The sequence below is a fragment of the Suricata suricatta genome, chromosome 8 (genome assembly GCF_006229205.1).
Source record: "Suricata suricatta isolate VVHF042 chromosome 8, meerkat_22Aug2017_6uvM2_HiC, whole genome shotgun sequence".
Taxonomy (NCBI): domain Eukaryota; kingdom Metazoa; phylum Chordata; class Mammalia; order Carnivora; family Herpestidae; genus Suricata; species Suricata suricatta.
In genome coordinates this window covers 99,548,348-99,572,699 of record NC_043707.1, presented here as the reverse complement: position 1 = coordinate 99,572,699, position 24,352 = coordinate 99,548,348, and the positions used below count along the sequence as shown (strand labels likewise).

Here is a 24,352-nt window from a genome sequence, read left to right as displayed (position 1 = left end):
AGGAGTCTCTTTACAGAAGTAAAATGGCAGAAACTTAGAATCAGCATATCTTCAAGTCCATAACTGATCAACTTGATCTCTAAATTTTAACAATTTACATTACCATCAGTAGTGTATGAGTTTCTGCTTCCTCATATTCTCACCAACTTGGTGTTGTTAGATATTTTGGCTTAGCCAATCTCATTGGTGTGGAATGGTATCTCAATTAAGGCTATAATTTATATTTCTACAATTATTAGTGAGGTTGAACACTGTTTCATATAATCATGAGCCATTCAGGCCTCCTTCTGTTATTTGCTTTTCCTTATCCTATGTTCATTTTTCTGTTGTGTTGTTTTTTAAAGCTTTTGTTGTCCATTGCTCTTTGATTTATGGGGATTTAAAAAAAATTTTTTTTAATGTTTTATTTATTTTTGATACAGAGAGAGACAGAGCATGAGAGGGGGAGGGGCAGAGAGAGAAGGAGACAGAACTGGAAGCAGGCTCCAGGCTCTGAGCTGGGTGTCAGCACAGAGCCTGATGCGGGGCTCGAACCCACTAACGTGAGATCTGACCTGAGCCGAAGTCAGATGTTTAACCAACTGAGCCACCCAGGCGCCTCTATGGGGATTTTTTTAATGTTTTTTATTTATTTTTTTGAGATACAGAGAGACAGCATGAGCAGGGGAGGGTCAGAGAGAGAGGGAGGTACAGAATCAGAAGCAGGCTCCAGGTTCTGAGCTAGCTGTCAGCACAGGGTCTGAAGCAGGGCTCGAACCCACGAACCATGAGATCATGACCTGAGCCAAAGCCGGACACTTAACCGAATGAGCCACCCAGGCACCCCAGATTTATGGGGATTTTAAAAATAAAATATTCTGGATACAAATTCTTTGTTATGTTTGTTGTAAATATCTTCTACTCTTCAGCCCAATTTTTCTTTTTACTTTGTTTTTATTTTGTGTAAGAGTTTCCCCACCCCACACAAACTTTTTTTAAATTACTGAACTATAACATATATACATAAAAGAACACAAATCAGATGTAGAGCAATAAATTTTCACAAAGTTAACACACCCAGGTAACCACCACCCAGGTAAAGAAATAGAATATTATCAGCACTTAAGAAGCCTTATGCATGCCCCCTCCCAATCACTATCCTCTCCACCTTCCCAAGGTAAGTATGGTCCTTATTTTTTACATTAATTTTGCCTGAAATTTATACACATAGAATCATACAGTTAGTACTCATTTGTATCTGGCTTCTTTCATCATTATGTTTTTGAGACTTATCCATATTATTGTGTCACAGAGTTGAAGAGCAACTAAGTAAAGCTGCAATCCAGGCCCAACCCAGCACAACCCCTAATAATGAGAGAGAAATCATCCCCTAAGTGGAGTTTCACAGGAAACGGGTATGAACTGAAAAGCAAAGAAAGATTTCTGTGACCTTGGGTACTTAGATCCCAAAGCTCTGATGGAGGGAACTGATTTCACTCCTAAATGTCTGAAATTAAAGGTAAACTGAAACTATTTTTATTTTTTAAGTTTATTTATTCATTTAGAGAGAGATGGAGACAGTGTGAGCAAGGGAAGAACAGAGAGAGGGAAAGAGAGAGAATTCCAAGCAGGATCTGCACTGTCAGTACAGAGCACGACACAGGGCTCAAACTCACGAAACTATGAGATCACAACCTGAGCCGAAACTGAGAGTCAGATGCTTAACCAAATGAGCCACCCAGGTGGCACTATAAACTGGAACTATTTAAATAAAACCACAACTCAGTCCAGTCCTGAGGTGGACTGAAATGATCTGCCCCTTATCCTGGCTGCTAGGCAAAGAAAATGGCTTCTCTCTACTTCAGGGTTTATTGTTCTTTTAAACACAGACCCAAGAGAGGTGCCTGGGTGGCTCAGTCGGTTAAGTAGCCAACATCAGCTCTGGTCATGATTTCATGGTTCATGAGTTTGAGCCCTGTGTCGGGCTCTGTGCTAACAGCCCAGAACCTGGAGCCTGCTTCGGATTCTGTGTGTCCTTTCTCTGTTCTTCCCCTGCTGGTGCTTGTCTCTCTCACTCTCAAAATAAATAATAAAACATTAAAAAAAATAAATAAACACACCACCCAACATACAAGATCACTTCAGCTGATCTATAGATGACACAAGTGCTGGAATTACCAAAGATAGCTATTATAAATTTGTTAGATAATTTAGTGAAATGATGGACAAAATGGGTAAATAGAAAGGGAATTTTAGCAGAGAAATGGAAACTCTAAAGAAGAATAAAATGAAAATTCCAGAACTGAAAAGTACAGTATCTCAAATAAAGAATTCATTAGATGGGTTTAGTAACAGATTGGATCCAACAAAGAATGGGTCAGTGAACTTAAAGATAGGTCAACAGAAATGATCCAAAATGAAATCAGAGAAAAAATAAAAGTAACAGAACAGAGCATCAGATACCTGTGAGACACTATTAAACTATTCTGAAATACATGTAATTGGAGTCCTAGAAGGAGAGGAAAAACAGAATAGCATAGAAGAAAAATCTGAGAAGATATAGCTGAAAAATTTCCAAAGTCTATGAAAGACATAAACCGCAGAACTAAGAAGCTTTTGAATCCTAAGTTGGATAAACACAACAAAGAAAACCCCACCTAGCTGCATCTTAGTTAACTGCTGAAAATTAAAGAAAAGATAAAAAACTACAGCTCAAGCAAAAAAAAAAAAAAACACATTAAATTTGGGAGAACAAGAATAAAAATTGACTTCTCATCAGAAACAACAGAAACCAAAGACAATGAAATGACATCTTTAAAGTGGTAACAGAAAAAAAATACAGAATTCTATATCCAGCAAAAATATCTTTAAAAGTAAAGGCAAAATAAAGGCATTTTTAGGCAAACGAAAGTTGAAAGACTTTGTTATCAGTAGACCCACACTACAAAAAATATTAAAGGAAGTGCTGCAAGCCGAAGGGAAGATTCCAGGTTGAATCCTAGATACGTGGGAAGGAAGGACACTGGAAATAGTACATATATCCCTAACTTAATAGACTATTTAAAATTAGAAGACTATTGACTATTTTAAAAATAGCAATGAATGATAGGAATAGATGTAGAAATAATAAATATAATAATATAAAAGGCAAAAGGAGGATAAATCAGACTACTCTTTGTAGAGTCCTTGTCAAGTATATTAAACATTAAGTGATATAACATTAATTCAAAGTAGATAAGGACATTAAGGATGCATGTTGTAATCACAGGATTAGAATAAATTCATCACTAAAAGCCATAAAACAAAAAGTCATAGGAAAACGGACAATAGAAAAAAAAAGAGATTTCACAAAAATACCTGTTTAATCTGAACGCCAAAAAGGAGAAGAATCAATATGTAGAAAATAAATGGGAAGAAGATACTTTTGAACACAAACATATTGACTATTCCGTTTTAAATGTTAATAAGCTAAACACATTATCAGACTGAATTTTTAAAAACCCAATAGATGGGGCGCCTGGGTGGTTCAGCTGGTTGAACGTTTGACTTAGGTTTGTGAGTTTTGAGTCCTGCATTGGGATTGCTGCTGTCATTGCAGAGCCTGCTTTGGATACCCTGTCCCCATCCCCTCTCAAAAATAAATAAACATTTAAAAAAAACCAGTAGATGCTCTAAATATAAGGATAGATGGAAAGTAAAAAGGTAGAATAGTAAGTCTTAATATCTGATAAATTCTACTTAATTTTCAAAACTGATTGGGTTCTATGCTTTATGCCTTAATTATCAGAAAAAAATTTTAATCTATAGAAAAATTTGTTGAGATGTTGATTATAATTCAATTCCATTTATAGAGTAATTTGGAGAAAATATCATGTTTATGATGAGTCTTCAAATCCATGGATCCAGCGTATCTCTTCATTTAAGACTTTAGGTCCTGAAATTGTTCTCTACTTTTCCCTACACATATCTTCACCTCTTTTGTTAGGTTTATTCTCAGACGTGTTATGGTTTCTATTGCTATTGTAAATGAGATTTTTTAAATTCTTTTTAAAAAAAATCTTATACTTTACCATACAAGGAATATTTCTAAGATTTCATCATTAAATGTGATGCTCACTGAAGGTGTTTTTGTTGGACACTGTTCTTTGGGTTACAGAAATTTCCTTCTCTTTTTATTTAGTTTGTTAGTTTCCATGAATAAACATTGAATTTTATCAAATGCTCTTTTTTTATTTTTTTAAATGTTTTATTTATTTTTGAGAGAGAGAAAGACACACGGCATGAGCAGGGAAGGGTCAGAGAGAGAGACACAGAATCTGAGGACAGGCTCCAGGCTCATGAGCTAGCGATCAGCACAGAGCCTGACATGGGGCTTGCTTGAACTCACGGACCATGAGTCCTGAGCCGAAGTCAGACACTCAACTGACTGAGCCATCCAGATGCCCCTATCAAATGCTCTTCTAACAGTTACTAAGATCATTATGCAGACTTTTCTGCAAATTGATAATGTGTTACATTAAATCAAGGTTTTCTAATGTTATAGTAGCCCCAGTTCCTGGCATAAACTCTACCTACACGGCCAAACTATATTACCATTTTTATCTATAGTTGGATTCAGTTTGCTAATATTTTATTTATACAAATATATTGCTAAGTGAAACTGACATGTAGTTTTCCTTTGCTATTCAGTTCATATCCAGTTTTACAATCAAGACTGTACTCCCAACATAAACAAGTTGGAGCACTTCCCTTTTATCTAGTTACTGGAGCAATCTGTACAAGACAGAGCTTATTTGATCCTGTAAGCCTGCTAAAATCTTCCTAGGCACACTTTTTGTTTTTACTATTTCAATCAATTGTTCTCTTCAGGTTTCCACAGTGTCTTGAGTCAATTCCGAAATTTCTATTTTGTAGAAACATTATCTAGTTCTTCTGGTTTTTATATTTATTGGCATAAAGTTCATTTTTATCATAATTTAAAAACCTAGTATCATAGAGGGGCGCCTGAGTGGCTCAGTTTGTTAGGCGTCTGACTTCACCTCAGGTCATGATCTCATGGCTTGTGGGTTCGAGCCCCACACTGGGCTCTGTGCTAACAGCTCAGAAGCTGAAGGCTGCTTTGGATTCTGTGTCTCCCTCTTTCTCTCTACCGCTCATACTCTATCTAACTCAAAAATAAATAAACATTAAAAAATATTTTTTAAAAATCTAGTATTATAGAGTTGAAAGCCACGGTGAGATTGGTCAAGAAAAAAAGGAATATGTTCTAACATTTTCTATTTGTGCCTCTTTTCTTGGCTTTTTTCTTGCATTTAATACTATCAATACCAGAGAACTAGAGTCAGATGAACACTGTTAGCACTTAGTTTGAAGAAAGATGATAAATTCCTAGAAATACAGATTACTGAATTTGGGTGTTATTTTTCAACAAAATCCCAAAATTAAATTTCAGTATTAAAACGACAGCCTTGAAAACATAAACAAGAGACTAGGACAATATGAAAGAGCAATAACATTAGTTCACAAAGATTATACTAAACTTAAACATTTCTTGTGTGTTTGATAGCAGTTACTACCAATTAGGGACATGTTCTGAACATTTCAACAAACCTTCAGACAAAGCCTCTCAAGATACCATATGGATCAGATGGAGAAATGTGGGTTGGGTGACAGGCAGTACTTTAGGTAGATATTTATAACTCTTTGAATGGCTACGTTCAAAGAATGATGATTAATGGGACAGAATGAACTATGAAAGACCTGTCTTTATGCCATTCAACATTTTTATTAATTAAAGATGGAAAAAGTACACTTATCAATTTTGTGGATGACACAAAGCTCAAATGTCAGCTAATACGCTGGATGACAGAATTATCACACAAAAAGATCTGAGCAAGGTAGAAAGATGGGATATGATGAATAATACATTTAATAAGGATAACAATAAAGGCCCATACCCGGACTTAAAAAATCAATCACAGAAGGATTGGTCTAGATTGGGGTTGGCAAACTACTGCCTAAGAGCCAAATCTAGCCTGCCATCTGCTTTTGTATTGCCTATCAGCTGAGAATGCTTTTTATTATTTTTAAAATTAAAATAATATTTTGTGATACATGAAAATTATATGAAACTCATACTTCAGTATCCATGAATAGTTTTATTGGAATATGGTCATGGTCATCCATGTATATACTGTCTTTGGCTACTTTTGTGTTATAGTGACATAGTAGCTATGATAGAGACTGTAAGGCTCATAAAGTTGAAAATAATTATCTAGCCCTTTACAGAAAACATTTGCTGACCATTGATCTAGATGTGTAAAACAGATAGGTTCAGTTCATTATGAAGTCACACTATAAGGCAAGTGTGTATGTATCAGCCCCCGCAAAGGTAAAAGAATACTATCTTAGATTATTAGTAGAGGTAAGAAGGAACTATATCCATCAAAATTTTTAATACAAACTAAGAAACCAGGCATTGTGCTTGCAAAGATGACAACCTAAGACAAAGACAGTGACTGAGACTCGGTTCTTGTCTTCAAGCTCAGAGTCAAGGAAGATGGACAAGCAGGCAAAAAATACTGTAATGTGTTATATGTAATAGCATGATCTTCATCCAGAATAGTGTTCAGTTCTTGTTAGTATATTTTAAAGTAGGGCATTGTCAGGCTTGATATTGTCAGAGGAAAACAAAAAGTTCATGATGATCTATGAATTATAACATGGAGAAATCTGGAAGAGTTAGAAGCTGAAATGGTTCAAAAGAGATTGGAGAGAAATGTGATTAATATCATAAGTGTTCAAAAATGAAAAAAGGATTAGAATTTTTCTTTTACAGCTCCAAGAGGGAGAACTGGATTCACAAATACCAACAGGAAGAAAGACATCTTAGATAAAATAACTTACTGGAAAGTAAAGATTTTAAGCCTTTTCCATACTTGAAAGTGTCCAAGACAAATAGATGATAATTTATGGAGAAAACTAAAGAAAGGATTCCTGCATTGGTGGTTCTTTTAGACTAAATCAAGTTCTGGGCAAGACAGATTGAGAACAGATAATGAAGGATCTTAAAATCCAGGTTAACGACAGTGGGCTCTATCCTATGGTTCTCGACAGGACTGGGGGTGATTTTGCCCCCCCCCCCAGGAACACTTAACAAGCAGGGGAGGGTCAGAGAATCTTAGGTAGGCTTCATGCCCAGTGCAGAGTTCTGGGGGGCCTGATGGCAGGACTGTGAGATCATGACCTGAGCTGAAATCAAGTCAGTGGCTTAACCAACTAAGCCACCCAGGTGCCCCAACAATTTTTAAAGAGTTTGACTGTCATAACTTGGGGGGGGGGTGTGATGCTATTGGAATCAAGTGGGCATTTTGTGACACTTCTAAATATCCCACCACGCACAGGACAGTCCCCCACAACAAATAATTACTTGCCCAAAATGTGAATAATACGGAGGTGGGAAAAAACTATGGTCATATATTTGGGGGTGGAAACGTGGGGGTTGGAGACTTAGGCAGAGAACTTGCTTTAAAAATGTTGTTTTAGGGAAAAGTATCTAGCACCGATGTGTATTATATGAATAAGGACAAGGATATACTCTAAACATTCAGTTTTCTTGCTTCATATTCTTTTCATCTAAGTTGTCTGAGGGAAGCCAACATGGACTTTAACACAAAACTCATTTCATACCTCCTATATCCATCAATATCCTATTTCCTGTGCTGGATGTAATTACTTAATGGCAGAAGTTGAGTTCTCTTTAAGGTTCCTTTGTTGTGGTTAATGAAAAAGAGGCAAACCAGCCCCAAAGCAACCCACCAAACAACTCATAGGTCCGTTGCTTCCACAATTACAAGGTGCAGGTTTGCGATGTAGTCTAAACCCCAACCTGAGATACCTTACTCTAAATACACAGACGTTCCCTCAGGGCGTCCCTTTACTAAAGAGGACGCATTCTGGGGCGTCCTCCTCTGCATTTAAGGTCCCTGACCCTGGACTCCCCTGATGCCTTATCCTGTACTCTAAACCTACGGCCACTCGGCCACCTTCTCATCTCTAGTTCACATGCCATTTCTCGTCCTTCTTTCTGAAAACCAACAGGAGTCAAGTTCGCAGTATCCCTGACTTGGTGCTCCCAGGGGCCAAGGCCTTCGGCGAGGTATCCCTAGAAAGGCAAATCAGCGCTGACACTACCACCTCGCCTCCGTCCCAAACCTTTCTCGGTCCAAGGCCATTTCAGGCCTCCGAGGGTCCTAAACACTCAGACTCGATCGCCCCAGTCCAAATTATATAAAATATATTAACTGAACCCACATCCTACATCAACTATAATTCATAATATATGGCTTATGTACCAGTTGAGAGGTTAATTATTGTGGTAGACTTAATGATTTCGATTTGCAATTGTTTTTCCCTTTTAGGAGTGAAAACATTATTTCGGGGTTCAAAAAAGTTCGTGGACTGCCACCGGTGTCTGCGTCAGACTTCCCCCATCCCCGTCCCCTCACGAGCCGCCTCTCAGCCCCCTCCCGCCGTCCGCCTCCACGCCACGCGTCTCCTCGCAACCCTGCCCACCCTCGCTCGCCCTCCTCTCCGTCAGCTCCCCGCTCTGTCTGCCTCCGTCCAGCCAGGCTCCCACTCACCCCGGTGCCGGCCCAACTAGCCCCGCCGCCCCGCTCGCCTGCGCCTCCCGTTAGCTCCGGGCGCGCGGAAAGTCCAGGTTAGGGAATCTCCTTCCCATCCCGTCGCGTCCCGTCCCGCCCAGCCGCACAGCGGCCAGGCCCCTAGCCCCGCCCCCAACTCCAGGCCTCCGAGGGGTTCCTGGGAGCGCGCACTTCTCTTCTCCGGCTCTTCGCCCCCCCCCACCCGCAGGCCCCGCCCCGCGAAGCCCGTCCGGACCCTCTGCTCAGCCCCGCCGGTCGCGCGCAGATCCAGACTCCCGGCTCTTGCCTTCTACCCCGCCCCACGCAGTCCGACCCCGGCCTCAGCCTGGCTCTCGGGGAGCGCTCCCATCTCGACTCAGGGTTCTTTGCTCCACTTCTCCCTCAGGCCCTGCCTCAGGGCTCTCCCTAACTCTGCGGCTAGGAGACGCAGCTCCACCCTAGGGCCTTTCCCCAAGCCAGTGCAGGAGCCCGCGCCGCCTACCCTCCTCCACCTCATGTCAACCCTAGGGGTTTGTAGGACCCAGGGGACCGCCCTTACGCGAGCACGCACGCGCAGTCCCCACCTCTCATGGATCCGAGCCCTCCGCGCTCAGGTCGCCAGCCCCGGGCCCGGCCCCGCCTCCAGCCCAGCCCCGCCCCTCAGGCCGGGCCCCGCGCACGCGCGTCTCCCCTGCCCAGCCTTCTCCCCCGCCCCCGCCAGTCCCGCGGTCCCACGGCGCCCGGTCGCCCCCAGCCCCCTCCCTCCTCCCAACCTCTCTCGGTCCCACCCTCCCTAGCTTTGTGCCCCGGGCGCCGAGCCTCTTCCCCCATCAGCCGCGCCTCGGGAGAAGGGAGCCGCCACCGAGAAGCTGCCGCTCGCAGCCCCGGGCAGGGGCACAGGTAGGTGGCGGCCGCGGGCTGGGCGGCTCACGCAGCCCCGGGCTGCGAGCGGGGGCGGGTTTTGTGAGGGAGGGGCGGACTGGGGGAGGGGTGGACCGGGAGGGTCGGGGTTGGGGTGTGGTTTGGGTGAGAGGTGTGAGGATGAGGATGTAGGGGTGTGGGAGATGGGTTTAAGGGTCGGTCAGGGTGCCGCGGTAGGGTAATTGGGGGCAAGGTGGGAGAAGGGACCTGGGTCAGTTTGGGCGGGCTCGGGGAGGGGCATGCGTGGGAATTGAGGGAGGGGTGGAGAATTGGGGTAATGGGGAAGGGGAAAACCAAGTGGGATTTGAGGATTATAAGAAGGAAAGGATCCGGGATTGGAATAGAAGGGGTGGGGTCTTGGGGGTTGGGGAGAAAAGTTGGGGCTGTGGATTGTGAAGTTGGGCATTGTGAAACGTGAAGGACAGAAGACCAGAAGAGGGATAGAGAGATTGGCGTCTTAGGAGAAGGAATCCCAGAGAGTGGGAAGAAGGGAAGAATACTTGTTGGAGGACAGGGGAATCGATGGGGGTGGAACAATGTGGGGAAGGAAGGAGAAGCAGGTGGAGGTGGAATTGGGTGCTTGGGATCCAGACCTCATTTCAGAAGGGCCATGGAAGGATTGGAAGGGCCTGAGGTGTGAGAGGTCAGGGCAAGGTTGCTGGGAGTGGATGAAGGGAGTGAGGTGAGGATTTGGGGTGTAGGGATTGGGTTGTGTGTGGATAGCTGTAGAGCTGGCAGGTAGAACAACTGTAAGAGTGTCAGGATGTAGAAGGGATTGGCATGCTCCTGGAGGGAAGTAGGGAGCTGGGTGTGGTGTGACCCTCTGGAGTTTGCGGGAGGAAAGGGTATGGGTGAGAGGTGGGTAGGAAAGTACCCGCTTTGGGGAGGGAAATGAGAGGAGTTGAAAATTCAATAATGGTGGTGACACAGAACAATGCAGGTAAGCCTGTTAGTTTCTTATTGGTGGTTTGGAACTAGTTTCTGTTCAGATTTTCATGTGGAAATTTTCCCCAAGAATACCACATTTTCAAATAGACCAAGGGTGTCTGCAGCCTTGGGATGAAGGCCATGGGTTGACAGATGTTTTCCTGGTGTGTGGATGTGGGTAATTTCTGCCCTAGCAGGGGGAGGAAGGGAGGCCTCATGTAGCCCTGTCCTTGCTCTGTTCCCACCAACCCTTTCCTCAGATGTCCACTTTTTTTTTTTTATCTCCTCCCTGCCCACCCCAGCCCCCAAGCTTAAGCCAGCGAATACCAGAAGGATCAAACAGGTGGGTGAGATTAAGTTTTAACATCTTTTTTTAATCCTTACGGCTGATGTCATATTTTTATTCTTGAGAGACAGCATCATGCAGTGGAAAGAGCTTGAGCTTTGGAGTAATACAGCCTTGAGATTGAATTCTGGCTCTGCCATTTACTAGCTCTGTTCCTTAAGTAAGTTACTTTGTTTCTCTGAGCCTCTTTACCTGTTAAATGGCAATACTGATCTCAAAGGATTGTTGAGAGTTACATGAGATCACTTAATAGAATACCTAGCACTATTTTGATGAAATGATATGCTCTGTGATAACTTTGGCTCATTTGTGGTGACCGAACAGTAGAACGCCGTCATAATATTTTTCTCTCTCTAAAGTTTACTTATTTTGAAAGAGAATGACTGAGCAGTGGCGGGGCAGAGAGAGAGGAGACAGACAGAATCCCAAGCAGGCCCTGTGCTGCCAGCACAGAGCCCAACATGGGCCTCGAACTCATGAACCGTGAGATCATGACCTGATCTAAAATCAAGAGTTGGGCACTTAATCAACTAAGCCACCCAGTCCCCCCATAATATTTTTCTATGAGGTTGTATGGTTTACAAAACTGCCTCTCTGGAGACAGCTGGGAGACCATCAGAATGCCCTGTGACTCTGTTAATATAAAGTATAGTTAATACAGATCTCAACTAGACATTCTTGCAGATACAGATTATTTTAATTTTTCAGTTCATATGGGATTTTTGCCATGGTGTACAACAGGCCCTGTTGCCTGAGGGCCCATTTATAATAGACCACCATGTATAATGGCCAGGCATAAGCAAAGCCAAGTACAGAAGCCCTGTGTGGAATTCTCTTTTCTTTATGGTTGTTAACCTTGAAGGGTTTAAACATTAATTCTTAGCTCATTCCATAGTACCTCAGACTCTCTGGACGCTTCTTATTGGGAGAGTACAAGATGCACAAAGTTAGTAGTAGAAATCAAAGGTTACCTGGACTTCCTGAACCAAGGTTAGTTTCTCAAGTACCTTCATTGAAGAGCAAAGGAGCCTTGGGGTTTCTGGACAGATAACATAGGAAATACTGGATTTTTTTTCATCAATTAGAAAGATAACTAGCATTTTGATAAGTAATAGAGGTAAAATATAGCCTGAGTTGTGCCTTTTTTGAAAGTGATCCATGCAAAGAGTAGTTGCCAGGATCTGGGGCGTCCTTACTCTGATCCCAAGCTGCTTGTGCCCTCTGCTGGATGGAATCAGGCTTTTCTGATTTTCACCCTGAGTGGGCATTCATCCATCTGTCCATTTGACTCCAGAGTTTGTGGAACACCCTATTGAGGTGAGAGTTAGGGGTAATACGGATGGGCACCACCTGTTTCATTGTCAGGGAGCTTACAGTGTACTGATTCATTATAATATGTTGTCTTCCATAGAATTTGCCTTTCTGTTATTACAAAATCAAGTTATTCCTTTTTAGGGCCATGCCTGGTGACTAATTTCTGATCCATAGGTAGAGTAGGACTCTGAATGTCCAAATGTAGAAATAAAGACCGAGGGGCTCTGCTTTATCTCCTCAACCTCAAGATTAAAGTCTGTGAGGTTGAAGGGGCCGGATGCTTACTTCTACTGGATGAAGAGCTTAGAATAAGTGCGCATCTCCTTAGCAGCAGGCACTGAATACTGGCAAGAGTATGGGTTATAAGACCTGGCACTGTGACAGAAATTTTTTTTCCTGGGTTTTAGATTTTTCCCCCGCCTGGTAGTACCAGTAGCAGTATACTCCCATCATCTGCTTTGCTTATGCCACCTGCAGAAGGGTCTGGCAAGTGGGGGAGGAGCCTGCAGCTGTTGCCTAGAAGAGGAGCTGGCTCCTAGCAACAGTATCAGCAGGCCCTGCAGCTCAGAGCACTAAGTCTGTCCCTCTGAGGTCTCACCATTCCTTTCATTCAGTTCAGCAAGTGTCTGTTGAGGGCTTACTCAGTACTAGGTGCTGTGTTGGTCCTGGGGGAAAGAGACGACTCCACTAAGTGCCTTGCCTTCAAAGAGCTCATAGCTCTGAGAACATAAGCAAGTGAACAGACATAGTACCCAGTGCTAAGGAGACACTGGTACTCTGGGAAAATCAGATAAGCATGCACTGGCACAGGGGTTAGTGAAGATTCCCCAGGGGAGGGATGGTGGTTGAACTCAGTAATGAAGAGTAAGGGTTAACTAGGTCAGAAAAGCAAAGAAGGATGTTCCAGCCAAAGGGAGCAGAAGGGCAAAGACTAGTGGGACAAGAGAGCACAGCCAACTTACTTGGATTGCATGGCCTGACTGAAGAGTAAGGCATAAAAAGATGGGCAGGAAAGGGTGAGGCTGTCAGGGTAGGCAGGGCCCTTCTTTCAGATGTGCTTTTATACACATAATTATCCTCTGGAGAAACATGGATCGCGCTGGAGCCCACAGGCAGGATCACTGTTTGATCTCCAGAGACTCAGCATTTTTGATCACTGACTTGATTGTTTGCTGACACTTTTACATGGCATCAGAGCTACATCCCAGCCCTGCACTGATGAAGAAGAAGCTGGGTTAGCACACTTTAAAAATCAGAGACTTTTATTTGTTTTAGAGGGAGAGAGAGGATCTTAACCAGGCTCCATGCTCAGTGCAGAGCCGGATGCAGGGCTTGATCCCATGACCCTGAGATCATGACCTGTGGTGAAATCAAAGGTCAGCCTCTTCACTTAACCAACTGAGCTACCTAGGTGCTGAGAGAGTGTTTTAAAGGTAATGGCAGTTATTTGACATATATAAATTTTTTTCTCTCTGAATTGCTATGGAAATGATAATCAAATATTTTCATTTAACATAGTAGTTTGTGTATCTTTGAAACCTCACATTTCTCAGGAAAACAGATGTTCCAGTTGATGCATGAGCACAAAATGTCACCCACAGGATTGCATAAATGCCCACTGTTTTGGTATTTAGCCTTAGCTCAAAAGTATCCTAATAGAGCCTGAAGGTATAATGATGTTTCCAAGGAGTAGGATAGCTTTGTTTAGCTCTTGTGATGGAGGTCTGTCTTTGTGGATCCAAAAACCCTATTGCTCATGGTCTACGTAAGGCTTAGCATATGAGTAAACGTTAGTCCCACAAACATCTACTCAGGGACTGTCATATCCCAGAGCACTGTGTTAGGGAGTCTGGATGAAATAAACATGGTCCTGCTCCTCAAGGAGCTCAAACCAGAGGTACACAGGCCCGGAAATAAATCTGGGGCGGAACACTGAGTCAACAAAGATGTGGAAGGTGTCTAGGGAGCAAAGGAATTGTTAGTTTCTGGTCTTTGTTCTGTGCATAAATATACTTACTAAAACAGAAATAGTAAATTCCTTATGTGCTGTAAGTTGCAAATCAGTAAAACAATTTTAAGGATTGTAATAACTGCATTCATCCCATGGTACGGATGTATCATAACTTATTTAATAACACCGCTGTTGGTGGACATTTAGGTTGTTTCCAGTTGTTTTGCTACTATCAACTGAGCTGCGGCGACTCTCCCTACAAGTGACTCTGCGTGCTTCTGTAACTTCTTCAGGGTGAATTTTAGAAATAAGATTTGAACTGGCTTTTGAAAGATGAGTAGGAGTGCACCAGGTACAAAGAAAAGGGGGAAAGTAGGAAGCAGTATTCCAGGTAGAGGCATTAGAGGCACCCTTCACTGCCAGAGTTCACAGGCAACTGGTAAGCTTTGTTTCCCCAAACCAACCACAGGGCCTTCCTCGCAGGCTCATAAAGCTCTGGGCACAGCCAGATGAAATTACATGTTACAAATGGCATTTTAAGTGGATTTGCTTCCTTTGTGCCTTGCTTTTACAGTTGCAACCAAGGCAATGTCTTACTACCTCAACTCAGAAAACCACCTGGACCCAGGATCCATCTATGTACGAGAAAACGGTCAGCTACACATGGTCAATCTGGCCTTGGATGGGGTCAGGAGTAGCCTGCAGAATCCAAGGCCTTTCAGACTGTTTCCCAAAGGCTTCTCCGTGGAGCTTTGCATGAACAGGGAAGATGACACTGCACAGAAAGAGAAGACTGATCATTTCATCTTCACATATACCCGGGAGGGGAATCTTCGGTACTCTGCCAAATCTCTCTTCAGCCTCGCCCTGGGCTTTATCTCCGACAATGTTGATCATATTGATTCCCTTATTGGCTTTCCTGAGCAGATTGCTGAAAAGCTGTTCTCTGCTGCAGAAGCCAGACAGAAATTCACAGAGCCAGGTGCCGGGCTGAGGGCTTTACAGAAATTCACTGAAGCCTATGGAAGTCTGGTGCTTTGTTCCCTGTGTTTGCGAAACAGGTGGGTGTTCTGATTGGGATATCGAGAATTTTATTGGGTGTGTAATTTTGTCTAGTTCTCAGGCTTCCTCCATCAAATAGCAGTTCAGTTTAAAACTTCCAGATACAAAGTGGCAGACCATTTTGAGAAAAATCACTGTCTTTCTCACTCCTCACCCCCACCAGAAACACAGCTTTATTTTGAAACCACTTTGCCACTACTCTTCCATTCAGTAAAAAACAAAAAAACAACAAAAAAAGAAAAACTCCTCTACCAACCTTTATCCCCCAACTTTTCTAATATGAGAAAATAGAAAAGACAAAGAATGTGTTCTGCCAAATATCTCTTGATATGCTCCTGGGGATGCGAAGATTAGTAACCAGAGTTCTGGGCTCTGTTCCAGTTCTCAGACCTCCAGCTATTGAACATTAGATAAAAAGCAACTTTAAAATAGTGATTAAAATTTCAAGTATCCTAAAGTTTGGAAATTTTCAAATAAGGTATGTTCACCTTAAAAATAGAAACTACCAGTTATTTTACCAGCAGAAGATGGGTTTATTCAGGAATAAAAGAGAATTGCAATCTGGGACAAACAAGGTATGGCAAAACTGCAGGCAAGTCCAGGAGAACAAAGGAAAAGCATACTTTTTTTTTTTAAGTTTATTTATTTATTTTGAGAGACAGTGAGCAGAGGAGGGGCAGAGAGAATCCCAAGCAAGCTCTGCCCTGACACAGAGCCTGACACAGGGCTCAAACTCACACACCATGAGATCGTGACCTGAGCTGAAATCAAGAATCAGATGCTCAACTGACTAAGCCACCCAAGTGTCCGAAGGCATACTCTTTTAAGGAGAAAATAAGGAAGATGGGAAGGTTGTTACAAACTAAAAGTCCATTGGAGTAAGCTAGGAGTTTGTAGTTCAAAGTGTGATGGCTTTTCATTGGTGAAGCTATTGCTGGGGCACGGATGAAGGGTCTACATGAAAAGTCAAGTCCATTTAAGGTCAAGCCTGGCTCTTCCTGTTGGGTCCCCTATTGACTACTCGTGGTAGGATTTAAGAGCTCCCCCTGCTGAAAACTCTGGACTTCATTTCAGTGAGGCTTCCCATGACTCCTTTTCACAGGTCCAGCAGCAACCCTTGTGACTTACCTTTGCTTGTATGCTTTTATTGATTCATTTAAAGTTTTTATTCCATCATCACATAAAATGAGCACTTATTAATTTAGAAAAAACTTTAAAAATGCACATGGAAAATTCAAACGCAAACACAGAAAGATAAAGTGAAACACAGCCTCCTTCCCATTTTTATCTCTCTCTCCAGAAGCAGCTACTGTCCAGTTTTTTACGTCATTCCAGAGATACCGCGTACACATACATGCGTCTGTAGCCCTCCCTTTGTTACACAAGTGGCAGCATACTGCTTACACTGTTACATACTTTGCTTTCACAGATTTTGAAAATCACTTGCCATCAACGCCCGTAGATTTAAAAAATAACTGTAGTGTGCCACTGTGTGAACTTTTCTTGTGATTAGAAAATGTGAAATGTAGCTTACTATTAAGATGCACCATCAATATGACCATTAAAACAAGGCTATGTAAAGAGCATATTAGAGAAAGTCATACCAGAAAGCATAAGCTAAACTCATATGCTTACAAAAACAAAAAAGAAGCAATCTTTATTTAATTGGCTCACAGAATTAATGGTTTCACCCCAGTCCAAACATTGTACTGTAGAAAGACAAGGCATAAACACATGCAGATGGGAGCAGAACTGTGGACTTAGGAACTGAACAGGCACATTCTAAATGCTCCGTCTCTGTGCTGTGGTCGTCACAGCTGAGCCTGGCACTGCTGCCAGCAGAAACAAGAATTACCTTGCCTAAATGAAGCAGCTGAGCAATACTTCCTTGTAGCTCATGTATTTAAGATACGTTTTACTCCTTCATGTTTTGTTCCAAGTTATTTATGTTCATCGTAGAAAAACCAGAACAATGAAAAATAAACTTATGATGGATACCTTATCATAAAATTGTTTTATAAAGACATTGCATATTTGGGAAATACATAAAGCTATAATTTTAAGAAATTCATGAGCCACTATATGTGGTGATCATTTTCAAATAGACATTTGGAAATATACTCTGTAACTTGTATTCTCTTTTCCCCCTACCTATCATAATAGCTAAAGTATTTCTCATGATAGCAAAAATACTTCTTATCCGTTGGTGATGTCTGTATACCATTCTGGTGGTCAGGCTGGATGAAAGTAGCTCTTTAATTCACATTTGATGAGCACAAAAATTAGTAGCATTTCTGGAAAGCAACTTGGCAAAGTGTATCGAGAGTCTTAAAACTATCCTTTCCGTTTGTTTGACCCATTCATTCCATTTATTGGGAATCCTAATTTTTAATAATCAGATACAGGAACAAATATTTTTATATAAGGTGTTCATTATAACACTGTTTGTAATAGTGAAAACCTGAAAATTGAGTATCCAGCAATAGGAAACTAGTTAAGCTAATTATAGTACATTCATACAGTGAAGTATTATATAACTATTAAGATAATATTTAAAGTTCACTTAAAATAATGGTGTGAAATGTTCATATATAGTGCATTTAAAAGGAATAAAATTGCATGTACTATATGATCCAATTTTTAAAGAAAAACAGGAATTTTTATATGTATTGCATATAGAGAAAGAAAACTTCTGAGCTGTGCTCTAAATAGTGGGATTGAAGTTGGTTTTAATTTTCTTTATAATTTTTCAAATTTTCTTAATTTTTTCTACAAGGAACATGTATTATATAATCAGAAAAATAGAAACATTTTTAACATAATTTTTTTTTTGTCTCATGAGTTAGTGCAACAATTTTAAACTTCGCTGTATTCTTCAGATAGAAGAGTAAGATTTTCACTTATGATCCCAAACTTTCCTTCTTTAAAATCCTCAACGGAAAAGTAGGAAATGGACAAGAGATTTGGGTTTGCATTTACAATTCAGGGCTGATACGCAGCAGCAAAGGTTTTACCTGCACCAAAGAGTTCAAGTCAAAGAGAAAGAGACAGAAAATTAATGAAAATAAGATAATTGGGGAGGTTCAGTCACTTGCTGTCTTGAGGTAGGTCACAAATCTGCTTGTCAGAGGGGGAAGCCAGTGTCTTTGCAACTGAGTTCCAACCCTATAAAAATGGTTTCCTCGTGTTGAAAGCCTGAAAGCCTAGAGATTATTTTAAGTTTATTTATTTTGAGAGGGAGTGAGCATTCTTGCATGTATGCAAGCATGAATAGGGGAGGAGCAGAGAGAGAATGAGAGAATCCCAAGCTATTTCCACGCCCTCAGACCAGAGCCCAATGCAGGGCTCAATTCCACAGAGATTGTGACCTGAGCCAAAATCAAGAGTTGGATGCTTAACTGACTTGAGCCAACCAGGTGCCCTGAAAGCCCAGTGGTTTTTAAACCCACTGGTGGTCACAGGGAGGCAAGTGTGTTTTCCTTAAAATTAAAATATCACCCTGGGGCTCCTAGAGAGCTCAGTGGGTTAAGTGCCTGATTCTTGATTTCTACTCAGGTCATGATATCACAGTATGTGAGATCAAAGCCTTGCATTGGTGTCTGTGCTTGACACTGCGGAGCCTGCTTCGAATTCTCACTCTTTCCCTCTCTATGAGATACCATGTGTTTTTGGAATATTGTTTTCTAATTTTCTTGGTAATCCTTAAAAGAAGTAATTATTTGCCACATTTTCTAGCTGAAGAAATTGAGGATCAGAGAGGGAGGTTAAATAATTTTCTGTACTCACACAAATATTTAGGGTTGTTACAATCCAAATTCAGGTGTATCTGACACTAAAATAAGTCTGTTCTTTATGTTGCTTCTGCATTACACTATTCTGAACTCTTTAAAGGGGAAATTAGAAGACCAGTGTTAAGCAAGACCCTAGAGCTTTGATCATGTCCTAGATAAGCATCTGGTAGTGTCTGTGGCTTTGAATGTTGGTTTCTCAGCCTTGATTTTAGTAGTATTTGTTAACCAAAGTATACATTGTTAGGTCCTTTGCAGATAACCCTTGTTTCAGAATTACTGAAAATCATTTGGTTAATTGATCAAAGGATGTGTGTTTTCCTTTCTCTGATTGCCAGTAATCCCCCAAATCCCCATTAACCCACTTCAACTCTGTGATTGGAAGATGAAAAACAGCAGCTTTATTTACAGTGCAATTAAAGTATGTCTGAGTAAATAAAGCTCAATTGTGTACCCAGCTGAGCTCTGTCACCAGGCAGCTTAAAGAGGGTATCAGTGCCCCCAGGCCATCTGTACTTAGCAGTCAGGCCAGTGATCAGCTTCTGCAATCTTATTTTGATTGGAAATAGAAGGAAAACAGTTGTAACTCCCCTTTTGCCCTCAGATTATTCCATCTTGTTTTTTTGGTAATTATGACCCTATGATAGAAGAGAGAAGTGAGCACCATTTAGTGTAACTCCACTGATCCTGGCATACCATTTTGCTGTCGACACTTTAGATACCCGCGAGGAGAGTGGATAAGAAAGGCATGCTCTGGCCACAAGTCAGTTTCCCTGTTCTTTTAGGATCCTCCCCTCCGTTTCCTGTCACACCTAATCCCTTTTCGATTTTTTCTCACTGACATCATCTGAAACACATGAACAACTAGAAAGCAGGGTGGAGTCCCCAGCCTGGGCTGTGAAATGCCTTTTTGATCTCCTTTTCCTCTCTAGAGGCCTGCGCTATGCTTCCTGATAATAGTTGGGCTAGGTGCTCCAGTGTAATTAAATTGTTTGTGCTCACAGGTTTGTCTTAACCGTCTCGATCAGACTGAGCCTGTGGAGTCTGTCATGCTGCACATACTTCTGGGGTAAAGTCAGTAGACACAGTGGAGTGAGCAGCTACTGAAGCTTGTGTGTGAATAGGAAAGATGAAATGTGATCTGCCAGAATCTTTTGGTGTACTCTTGGGGAGGTGCAGAGATTGGAACCCAGAGTTCCAGGTCATGTGCCCGTCTTTAAACCAGTAGATCCTGAGCATAAAGTAAAAGGCAACTTCAGAAGAATGAATGATTACATTTTTGAGTATCCTAAAGTTTGGAAATCCCTTCATCAGGGTCCAAAACCAACACCAAGGTCTGTTTTCTGAGAGAGATGTTTTCTCTTGTGTTTTGCCTTGCTCATACATTTTTATTTAAAGATTTTATTCCACCATCATGTTAAAAGACTCTCAAGATGTTTACTAATTTAAAAACTCAACCTGTGCCCACACAGGGGTTGGTGAAGTCCGCCTGTTAAATACAACCTTGTCATAATAGGATGTTGACTGTTTGACAAAGAAACAAATGGTAATGTTTTAAAAGAAGAAAAAGAAAAGTTGTTGATAACTCTCTATGCCCCACAGATACCTGGTGATTTCAGAAAAACTTGAGGAGATTAAGTCTTTCCGGGAGCTGACCTGCCTGGATCTTTCCTGTTGCAAGCTTGGAGATGAGCATGAACTTCTAGAACATCTCACCAATGAGGCCCTGTCTAGGTATGGACCTGCCCCTACTCGTCGATGAATTGTTTTATTTTTTTTAAACGATGTTCCAATGGGATCATCGTGAAGAATGCTGGTTATTTCCTAATCCTGTGTTTATTTGGTAATTTTTATTCTTTTCTAAAACATTTTGAATTTCCTTTACTGAGCATAAGCAGTATAGATTGGACAGGTCTTAGGAAAGTAAGTCACCTGGTTCATTTTGTAAATAACCTTAATTTAAACATATAATACACAAAACTGCTAGGGGTGAAAATAAGTTTACTCTCAGTCTGTCCAGTCCTGGCTTTTTGTAGCATGAGATAGTTATACAGGTATTTACAATCATGCTCTTTTATTTTAACTATCATTGAACTATAAGTTACGTAAAATGTAAGCTATTAAAGACCACCTAATCCTTTTCAAGAAACATAATTTTTAAAAATTGCCGGTTTATACCATTCACAAATAGACCAACTGATCCCCAGTTAGTCTGGCCAAAAGAGAGACAGCCAGATGGATTTTTTGTGATTTCACAAACAGTATTTCATAACAGTATTACAAAGCTGAGTTGGGCCAGCTTCCTGGGGCCTGCCTCAGACAGCGACACTACACACAGCCCCATACAAAGGTATTTTTGTGTGCAGTTAGTAAAGGTTCAGATTTCTTGTGTGGGGGACAGTGGATCAAATTAATAAACAATTTCAGGCTAGCTGGATGGATTGGGTTATGAGTATACCTAATATGAAAATCTGGATTTATAAAGTTAGTTAAAATTGGAGGATTATTTGCTTTGCAGAATGAATTCTCATAGGAATTCTTTAATAGACTTTCCTGACACAGAGTGTTTTTGGTTTTCACATAGGATTTGTCATGAAGGCAGCTTTTGTGTTAAACGAGGTATATTTATCTCCTTCATGAAGTCCCTGTTTACCTCATTTGACCATATACTGTTAGTGCCCTCTGCCATTGAGGTTAGTGCTACCTGACACTTTGATCCCTAAGTTAGCCCTCAGTAAACAGCAACAAAAGATTTTTAGCTGTTAAATGCATCGGGTGTGAAATAACGGGATGTGGAGGATATTTCGTATTTTTAGATGAAATTTATGAAAGCGTGTTCTTGTACATGGACTTTCTCAAACTCTGTTTTGGTGATTTACTTATGGACTTTGTTTCCCTAGTGTAACTCAGCTCCACCTGAAGGATAATTGTTTATCTGATGCGGGGGTGCGGAAAATGACAGCACCGGTTCGAGTGATGAAAAGAGGCCTTGAAAATCTAACATTATTAGACTTATCTTGTAAGTTTTGTTAGAAATTATAGTACTTAATGGTGGAAATATGGTCTTAGAAATCACCTGGTTCTTGCCCATCATTTTAGAGATGACAAGATTAAGGGAACATGACCTTTCCTAGGTGCCACAGCAAGTTAGTGGCAGAGGAGAGCTGGACCATCCACCTTTCTATACGCTGCCATCTCTTTAGGGTAGGAAAAGCCTTTCACAGAGCTAGAACAGGCAATCCTAAAATTTGTTTGGAACTACAGAAGACCCCAAATAACCAAAGCAGTCCTGAAAAAGGGAATAGGAAAAGCCTTTCCACATTCATCTGGGCCACTTGCTGTGTGCAGACAGAACAGCCTTTCATCATCTTCATGGCACATATAGAGAACATTTGGCTCATCTTTCTTTGAGCTGCTGACCTATAGTGTCTGTCACCTAGGTATTTTTTTATCAATATTTGCTTGACGAAAATCTGGATGAATTCACGGTTGTGGTAACTTTCTCAGGATTAACCAGCTATTGACTTCAGTGATAGAAAGTTGGTAGAGATCATTTACAATGTAACTGAGCATTCATTGAATATATAGCAGGATGGTGTGGTGTCAAAAGAATAAAAGGAACAGGGGTTAAGGTCAGAGGACAGTCCTTGCTCTGCTACATTTTTAGCAGTTATGTGCCTGTGAGCAAGTTATTTAATCTCTCTAAACCTTGACGTCTAAAACAAAGACAATAGTGAGTGGCCAGTCTCCCTTTCAGGAAAGTGTACTTATTCAGTAAATATTTTTTGAGCATCTAGAATGTGCCAGGCATTGTGTTCATGGCCTTGAGGCTTCAAGTACTACTCTCTGATTTGAGAAGGTAATATGTGAGCACCTGGGTGGCTCAGTCAGTTAGGTGTCCGACTTCAGCTCAGGTCATGAGCTCGCTGTTTATGAGATTGAGCCCCACATCGGGCTCACTGCTGTTAGTACAGAGCCTGCTTGGGTTCCTCTGTCTCTCCTCTCTGCCTGCTCATGCTTGCATGCACACCCATTCTCTCTCTCTCTCTCTCTCTCTTCCTCTAAAACAAAAAATAAAAATGTTTAAAAACAAAAGAAAGTTCACAGCTTAAAAACACATGTATGTTTTAAATAAATCTTTTTACTTTGGAGGTGAAATAGCCATGAATAAAATCTGCTAAACCATTTTAATACATGTTGATATATGCTGTTTTCATAAGGCTCCAAATTAAACCCTTTGGGATAACTTCCTGGTTCACATATTCTTCTGCTAATCCCCAACTCCTAGAAAGTTAGGGCTATAAAGTATCTTAAGGGTCATCTAGTGTGGCTTTTCCGTATTACAGACAGGATAAAGATAACATCCTTATATTGGTTTTCCTTTAAAATTTTGTTCACTCAGTATTTTACATTTTATCATTGTTTGGCCTTTTTCTTGAGCTGGTTGTTGGATTTTAGCAGTAGCTCTACTATAGATTGTAATACAACCTGTGCTTGTGACATCTAGGTAACCCTGAGATCACAGATGCGGGAATTGGATACCTCTTCTCTTTTAGAAAACTAAACTGCTTAGATATTTCTGGGACAGGGCTCAAGGTAAGACATTGCTCCCTTCTCTTATTTCTCCAGACTCACAATTAGATAATTTTTGTTCCTGCTAATTGGTGTTTAGAAAGACCTGGCATTTATGAAAGTGCTTATTTCCTAATGAAAGCAAGCAGGAATTGACCAGATCTGTGTGCATTCTGGTTCTTTCCCTCCTAGGACATCAAAGCCATCAAACACAAGCTCCAGACCCACATCGGCCTTGTCCACTCCAAAGTGCCTTTGAAGGAATTTGATCACAGCAACTGCAAGACTGAGGGCTGGGCTGACCAGGTACTGCAGAATTTTCTCTCCCACAGTGGATATGGCTTTTCATTTTAAGTCGAAGTGCCTAAATCAATGCTTTGAACAAACATTAATCCTCTTGATAGTCCGACTGAATGGTCATCTTCACGTCACATCGGAGACACTAACAGCCTATAACTGACCGAGCTACGTAAGGCAGGGTGCTGGATGCTGAAATTTAAGTGTCTTGCTCTGGTTACTGGCTTGTGTCTCATCCTTATTCACCGTGGGAGAAAATGCTGTCTTATAAACGGCTCAGAAAACGAATTCTGGCTTGCTATGCAAAAAGAGCATTACGACCTAATTTCAGAAAGACAGATTTTCTTAGCATGAACATAGATGCTGGAAAGAGAATAACTTACACTATTATGGATTCAAATCTGACTCTTCTCCTTAGTTTGGACAAATTCCTTAACTCTTAGAGTCTTAGTGAGGAAACCTCATTTTTGTCCTCGCACTAAGCAAACCCTCCCATTTTCAACTTCTTGGCTTTGATTCTCTCATGTCTTCTTGGTGGTCTTCTTCAACTTGT

At 41.3% G+C, this 24,352-nt stretch overlaps 2 protein-coding genes across 7 annotated transcripts in view; one reads left to right on the top strand and one right to left on the bottom strand.

Annotated features, from left to right (window-relative positions):
* The window catches only part of HSPB11 (heat shock protein family B (small) member 11), a 34,457-nt gene extending 25,189 nt beyond the window's left edge, over nucleotides 1-9,268 (bottom strand). Inside the window, exon 1 of one of the 4 annotated variants that reach the window (XM_029947855.1) lies at nucleotides 9,206-9,268. The gene's annotated coding sequence lies outside the window, so the exon portion shown is untranslated. Of the gene's footprint in view, nucleotides 1-8,621; nucleotides 8,770-8,928; nucleotides 9,088-9,205 lie in introns of those variants that run through there. The other 3 variants (XM_029947856.1, XM_029947854.1, XM_029947857.1) reach the window with 3 other exon arrangements.
* A 74-nt stretch (nucleotides 9,269-9,342) lies between these two features.
* Nucleotides 9,343-24,352, top strand: part of LRRC42 (leucine rich repeat containing 42) — a 20,521-nt gene continuing 5,511 nt past the window's right edge. The window contains exons 1-7 of one of the 3 annotated variants that reach the window (XM_029949478.1): nucleotides 9,343-9,521; nucleotides 10,772-10,812; nucleotides 14,655-15,141; nucleotides 20,533-20,664; nucleotides 21,831-21,949; nucleotides 23,438-23,526; nucleotides 23,695-23,808. In XM_029949478.1, the coding sequence (XP_029805338.1) occupies nucleotides 14,669-15,141; nucleotides 20,533-20,664; nucleotides 21,831-21,949; nucleotides 23,438-23,526; nucleotides 23,695-23,808 (927 nt within the window). In that variant the 5' untranslated portion in view covers nucleotides 9,343-9,521; nucleotides 10,772-10,812; nucleotides 14,655-14,668. Of the gene's footprint in view, nucleotides 9,522-9,934; nucleotides 10,483-10,771; nucleotides 10,813-14,654; nucleotides 15,142-20,532; nucleotides 20,665-21,830; nucleotides 21,950-23,437; nucleotides 23,527-23,694; nucleotides 23,809-24,352 lie in introns of those variants that run through there. The other 2 variants (XM_029949479.1, XM_029949477.1) reach the window with 2 other exon arrangements.